The sequence below is a fragment of the Cebus imitator genome, unplaced genomic scaffold, assembly GCF_001604975.1.
Source record: "Cebus imitator isolate Cc_AM_T3 unplaced genomic scaffold, Cebus_imitator-1.0 Scaffold170, whole genome shotgun sequence".
In the NCBI taxonomy this organism is placed as follows: domain Eukaryota; kingdom Metazoa; phylum Chordata; class Mammalia; order Primates; family Cebidae; genus Cebus; species Cebus imitator.
Window position 1 is genome coordinate 278,627 of NW_016107485.1, and position 6,841 is coordinate 285,467.

Here is a 6,841-nt window from a genome sequence, read left to right on the forward strand (position 1 = left end):
GGACTTGGACCACTCTATAGGAACTCAGTATAGTGCCAACCCACCTGTTACAATTGATGTACCAATGACAGACATGACATCTGGCTTGATGGGGCATAGCCAGTTGACCACCATTGATCAGTCAGAACTGAGTTCCCAACTGGGTTTGAGCTTAGGGGGTGGCACCATCCTGCCACCTGCCCAGTCACCTGAAGATCGTCTTTCAACCACCCCTTCACCTACTAGTTCACTTCACGAGGATGGTGTTGAGGATTTCCGGAGGGTGAGGCATTCCCTGTCAAAATCAACTCTGCTGTGATAGTCTAGGATAAAACTCTTGGCATTCAGAGCCTAATCAATATTCTTTACCCCTCCCCTGCCATCTCCTCTGCTCTTTTCTGGGTATGGGGTTCCACCTCCCAATTCCCAGTTAATAATTCTCCTCTCAATTCCTATTCTTATTGGTTCTCCGTACTTGACTAGTGTCTTTTAATGCTATTACCACAATTTTTAGCATTTCTGAAAATTCCGTATGTTAGCTAGTTTCCAGACATAATACTTCTCATTGTCCATTATGTAATTCTCTCTCTTTTCTCCCCTACAGCAACTTCCCACCCAGAAGACAGTGGTGGTGGAGGCAGGGAAAAAGCAGAAGGCCCCAAAGAAGAGAAAAAAGAAAGATCCTAATGAACCTCAGAAACCAGTTTCAGCATATGCTTTATTCTTTCGTGATACACAGGCTGCCATCAAGGGACAGAATCCTAATGCCACTTTTGGCGAGGTTTCAAAAATTGTAGCCTCCATGTGGGATAGTCTTGGAGAGGAGCAAAAACAGGTGAGCAAATATTGAGGAACTAGTAGTAAATGTTCCAGAAGTTTTTGTTGTTGTTGTTTTTTGTTGTTTTTGAGATATAGTCTCGCTCTGTCACCCAGAGTGGAGTGCAGTAGCATGATCTTGGGTCACTGCAACCTCCACCTCCCAGGTTCAGGCGATTCTCCTCCCTCAGCCTCCTAAGTAGCTGGGATTACAGGTACACGCCATCACACCCGGCTAATTTTTGTATTTTCAGTATCGACGAGGTTTCACCATGTTGGCCAGGCTTGGTCTCAAACTCCTGACCTCATGATCCACCCACCTTGGCCTCCCAAAGTGCTAGGATTACAGGCGTGAGCCACCGTGCCCGTCCTGTTTGAGAAGTTTTTAAAGAGATAAAAACTGAGGTTTTCTTTTTTCTTACATGTCCTTGTATAGTATCAGCTGTTTGTTAATGACACATATGTCATCCTTTGTCTTAGCAGTTGCAGCTATATACTGACTCCAGAAAACCTATTTAAAAATTATTAACAGGTTGAGTGTGGTTGCTCATGCCTTTAACCCTAGCATTTTGAGACGCCAGGGCAGGATGATTGCTTGAGTCTATGAGTTTGAGACCAACCAGGGCAACATAGGGAGACCCTTGTCTCTACAAAAACTTAGCTGTGCATGGTGGCAGATGCCTATGGTCCCAGCTATGGAGGCTGAGGTGGAAGGATTGCTTGAGTCCAGGATATAAAAGCTGCAGTGAGCCATGATTGTGCCACTGCACTCCAGCCTGGGTGACAGAGCAAGACCTGACCCTGTCTCAAATAAATAATTAATAATTATTATAAAAGCACTGAATGTTTACAATAACTGTACAATAGCTACCATTTCCTGCTTTTAAGGTGGAAACTGGAGCCCAATGGCAAGTAAAGGTCATATAACTTTTAACTGCTAAAGTTGAGACACAATCCAGGTTCTTTAAATTCCATGTGCTTTCAAGTAATAATGTGTTCTATAATTCCGCATGTAGCTTCCTTCTACTGTTCCTATTTAGATATTTAGCATCCTTATACTGTTCAACTTTTAAATTTTTAACTTTTCTAAGTCTCTTTTTTTCCCCATTTACAAAATTAGGCTATTACTTGATAGGCTGCATGCTGTGGCTAACTCTCAAATCCACTACAAGTTTCGATTTATATTTATTTATTTTTATTTTATTTTTTGAGATGGAGTTTTACTCTGGTTGCCCAGGCTGGAGTATAATGATGCGATCTTGGTTCACTGCAACCTCTGCCTCCCAGGTTCAAGAGATTCTCCTTTCTCAGCTTCCCAAGTAGCTGGGATTACAGGCATGTGCCACCACACCCGACTAATTTTGTATTTTTAGTAGAGATGGGTTTTACCATGGTGGGCAGGCTGGTGTTGAACTGACCTCGGGTGATCCACCCACCTTGGCCTCCCAACATGCTGGGATTACAGACATGAGCCACCGCACTGCCTATTTTTTTTCTTTCATTTTCTTTTTTGGATTTAGAGTTTAAGAACTTTTTAGAGCTAGCCCAGATTCAAAAGAAGGGGAAATAGGCTTCAGCTATTGATGGGAGAAGGGGCATACAGGATGGGAGGAAGTCTTGTGGCCATCTTTGCAAACAATTTACCACATTCCTTAAGGGAAAATAAACTGGTTAGACAGAATCCCAGGCTAAGCCAGACTATTGATCTTACACAGTTTTGCGGTTAGGCTTTATTTTTGTTACAGAAGTGAGCATGGGTTGATGTTTGCTTTAAAATGTAGCTCTTCTTGCAAGACTCCTGTTGATTGGTTGGCTTTCAGATGTATGCTCAGTGGAGTGAGTCTGCTGTGGAGGTTGTCTTGACTGTTAGCTTTCAGAATTATATTCACTGAAAGGGGCTGTCAGTGATTAAGATAAATTGTCATTCATTGATAAATAATACAGAACTATCAATCTTTCTTAGGAGTATGGGGAGTCTTTTTTTTAAAGTCTGTTTCTTGCAGGTATATAAGCGGAAAACTGAGGCTGCCAAGAAAGAGTATCTGAAGGCTCTAGCTGCTTACAAAGACAACCAGGAGTGTCAGGTAAGAGGGACAGGGTACAAGAATATTTAAACCAGTAAGACATTTTTGGGAACTGTTTGTTAGCAGTAAATACCACATACCACCAAATGTTTGTGTTGTTTTGTTTTTGTCTTCTTTTAGGCCACTGTGGAAACAGTGGAATTGGATCCAGCACCACCATCACAAACTCCTTCTCCGCCTCCTATGGCTACTGTTGACCCAGCATCTCCAGCACCAGCTACAATAGAGCCCCCTGCCCTGTCCCCATCCATTGTTGTTAACTCCACCCTTTCATCCTATGTGGCAAACCAGGCATCTTCTGGAGCTGGGGGTCAGCCCAATATCACCAAGTTGATAATTACCAAACAGATGTTGCCCTCTTCCATTACTATGTCTCAAGGAGGGATGGTTACTGTTATCCCAGCCACAGTGGTGACCTCCCGAGGGCTCCAATTAGGCCAAACCAGTACAGCTACTATCCAGCCCAGTCAACAAGCTCAGATTGTCACTCGATCAGTGTTGCAGGCGGCAGCAGCTGCTGCTGCTGCTGCTTCTATGCAACTGCCTCCACCCCGACTACAGCCCCCTCCATTACAACAGATGCCACAGCCCCCAACTCAGCAGCAAGTTACCATTCTACAGCAGCCTCCTCCACTCCAGGCCATGCAACAGCCTCCACCTCAGAAAGTTCGAATCAATTTACAGCAACAGCCACCTCCTCTGCAGATCAAGAGTGTACCTCTACCCACTTTGAAAATGCAGACCACCTTAGTCCCACCAACTGTGGAAGGTAGTCCTGAGCGGCCTATGAACAACAGCCCTGAGGCCCATACAGTGGAGGCAACTTCTCCTGAGACTATCTGTGAGATGATCACAGATGTAGTTCCTGAGGTGAGCCTCTATTTTTAAGTCTGTCTTCTAGTCTAGTGAAAATGTGTAAGAACATTTTTGATTGACCCAATACAAATGGGGGTTGCTTCAGCAAAAACTTGGTGTGTGAGGAAGGAAGGGAGGGAGGGAAGGAGGAGAAGAAAGAGAAAGAAAAAGGAAGAGAAAGAAAAGAAAGATAAATAGATAAACAGGGGTTGCTACTAGCATTTAATGCCCAGCAACCAGGAGCACAAAACATCCTGCAGATGGGAGTTCCTTGCAACAGTGACTTGTCTCAACCACGGTACCCTTAGTGTTTTCGGTGAAACACATTAAGACAGTCTTCTGTCCCAGACCACTCCATAACTAAGCAGAGGACACTAGTTCAACTAGACAGGATATAGCCTAGACAAGTTATTTTTCAGAGTTATTTACCCCAGGGTCCTAAACTTTAAAAATACAAAGCTTTTCATTTCTCCTAGATCTTAAGTTCCTTCTTAGTTTGATGTTTTCTTTTCTTTTTTTTTTTTTTTTTCCAGCTTCCTCAGGTTGAAAGCTTGATGTTTTAAATGTGTGGGGCAGGGGACATCGCAAAAAAATTTTAACTGGTTCATACCATTGTTTTTTAAAAGAGATATAAATATGGCCAGGCATGGTGACTCACACCTGTAATCCCAGCACTTTGGGAGGCTGAGGTGGGCGGACCACAAGGTCAAGAGATCAAGACCACCCTGGCCAACATAGTGAAACCCCGAGTCTACTAAAAATGCAAAAATTAGCTGGGTGTGGTGGCATGCACCTGTAGTCCCAGCTACTTGGGAGGCTGAGGCAGGAGAATCACTTGAACCCGGGAAGGCAGAGGTTGCAGTGAGCCGAGATCATACCACTGCACTCCAGCCCGGTGACAGAGTAAAAAACACACACACTAAAAAACCTTTCAGCAGGAAACTTTATGAATCTCCCATTTTTTTTCCTCTTTCTAACAGCACCACATTTTGACTTCTCATAGCCCTCATCTAACTTAGAGGCTAAGTTCATACCATTACTGACACTCTACTTTTGATTTGATACTGTCAGGAATATTAATGTGTGGCATAAAGCCATTGACAGGTTAGATTAAAATTAAAAGCCATTACCTTTCCACTCCCACTACTTCACTTGATTATCCAGGCTTAAGGGGAGAAAAAAGCATTAGCATATGCCCAGCTTTCTCCTGTTGGGGAAGAATCTTCCTGTCATTCTGCTTGGCAAAGTTCTGAAGCTGGACTATAGACGGGGAGGCCAGGAACTCACCTTCTTCTGCAGTTTTGCCCCAACTGTGAGGAACTGTAATACCTGTTGTTTCATTGGTTTCTACAGATAATTTAACTAGCTAGCTAGCTAGGCAGGGAGCAATCTAATCCACCTTGATGCTCTCTTCCTCTCATAGGTTGAGTCTCCTTCTCAGATGGATGTTGAATTGGTGAGTGGGTCTCCTGTGGCACTCTCACCGCAGCCTCGATGTGTGAGGTCTGGTTGTGAGAACCCTCCAATTGTGAGTAAGGACTGGGACAATGAATACTGCAGCAATGAATGTGTGGTGAAGCACTGCAGGTGAGCTTACCCTTCCCCTGCTTGTAATTCAGATACTGCTAAATTAATTTTATTGAGAAACATGGTAATCTTGAGCATAAAATAGGTAGAGTAGGTTGCTGTTTATCTGGTCTACTAGAAAAGCTCCCCTGCTTAAGACCTTACAGTTGCCACATAGCCAAAGATGACATAATCAGCAGTTCACATTTTTCAGTTACACATACCTATGTATGCTCTTTAAAAACATGATAATACATTAAGCTGTTAGTGTATGCAAACACTAGCTTTTGAATCCTTAGTGCAAATCAGACTACTTAGGGAATTAGAATTTGGGGAAATGGTAAGCGGAATAGTAGCACACAATAATTTGCTATTTGTGAGGGAAATGGGAGTAGTTCATAAGATTTTACCCCTCTCCCCAGATTTTCCTGGGAATTACCTATAGCTATAGGACAAGGCATTTCTATTTCCTATTTCAAAAACTCTACAGTAAATCATCATTCCCTCTACTTCTGACAATTCTTATATTTCTGATGTGATACTATGTCACTATGATCATGCAGAAAATTATTTGGGAACCTATTTGTTTAAGACAGATAAAAAGAATATATCTAGGCTATAATTCTGTTTGTGTATAATTCTGTTTGTGTATGTCTTTTTCTCTCTTAGGGATGTATTCTTGGCCTGGGTAGCCTCTAGAAATTCAAACACAGTGGTGTTTGTGAAATAGTCCTTCCTGTTCTCCAAGCCAGTGAAGAGTTATCTGCTGGGAACATGTCCAAGAGCCTGTTTTTGAAACACAAGCAGGACTTCTGGTAGTGCCTGATCGCAACCCATGATGGCCATTCATGTTTCCCCACTTTTCTCCCTTCAGCAGAGGCCACGCTATGGAGCAGGGCCACTGAATTTGCTGTAATCTGGAGATCCTTTTTGCTTTCAACCACAAGCAAAAATACCCGTGGTAATAGCAGAGGAATGGGTGAAGGGAGTATGGGCAAGCAAAACATAGAGATGGTAAGGGGTGGTGGTGGGGTTGAAGAAACTTGTTGGTATAATTGTCATAGGACTTGCCTAAAATATTATTAAAATGATTGGAGAGTACTCAGCTTTGAGCCTAGGAGAAAGCGCTACTGTGTGCATCCATTTTAAAAGGGATAAGAAATTACATTAAAGGTTCCCTCTTTAAAAAAAAAAAATGTTATTCCCCATTATCACATCAATACACTGCTTTGAGAACAAAACTTTAATACAGGCGTACTGGGCTACATGGAAAATGATATCACCCAGGAGGTTCTTCTCTTTACAAATATTATTTCTGTAGTTACCATCCTTATCTGAGTTATCACAGTTTATGAATCTAAGAGGCAGAACTCTACATCCTTAAGAAATTCCACCAAAGTCTAAAGTTGTATTCACTTTTGTTTGATGAAATATCTTTAAGAAACCATAGGTCTATCATTATTTATTGGAAACAATCTAAAGAAAAACCGACTAGAGAAGCCAGCTACTTGTAAGAGAGTAAGTGATAACCTTAAATGGAA

General features: G+C 42.4%; 1 protein-coding gene across 1 annotated transcript in view; it reads left to right on the plus strand.

Annotated features, from left to right (window-relative positions):
* Window positions 1-6,424, plus strand: part of TOX4 (TOX high mobility group box family member 4) — a 17,765-nt gene extending 11,341 nt beyond the window's left edge. Inside the window, exons 5-10 of the mRNA XM_017544492.2 lie at window positions 2-262; window positions 584-814; window positions 2,799-2,879; window positions 3,000-3,749; window positions 5,158-5,321; window positions 5,970-6,424. Coding sequence (XP_017399981.2) covers window positions 2-262; window positions 584-814; window positions 2,799-2,879; window positions 3,000-3,749; window positions 5,158-5,321; window positions 5,970-6,030 — 1,548 coding nt within the window. The 3' untranslated portion in view covers window positions 6,031-6,424. The remainder of the gene's footprint in view (window position 1; window positions 263-583; window positions 815-2,798; window positions 2,880-2,999; window positions 3,750-5,157; window positions 5,322-5,969) is intronic.
* Window positions 6,425-6,841: the final 417 nt, after the last annotated feature.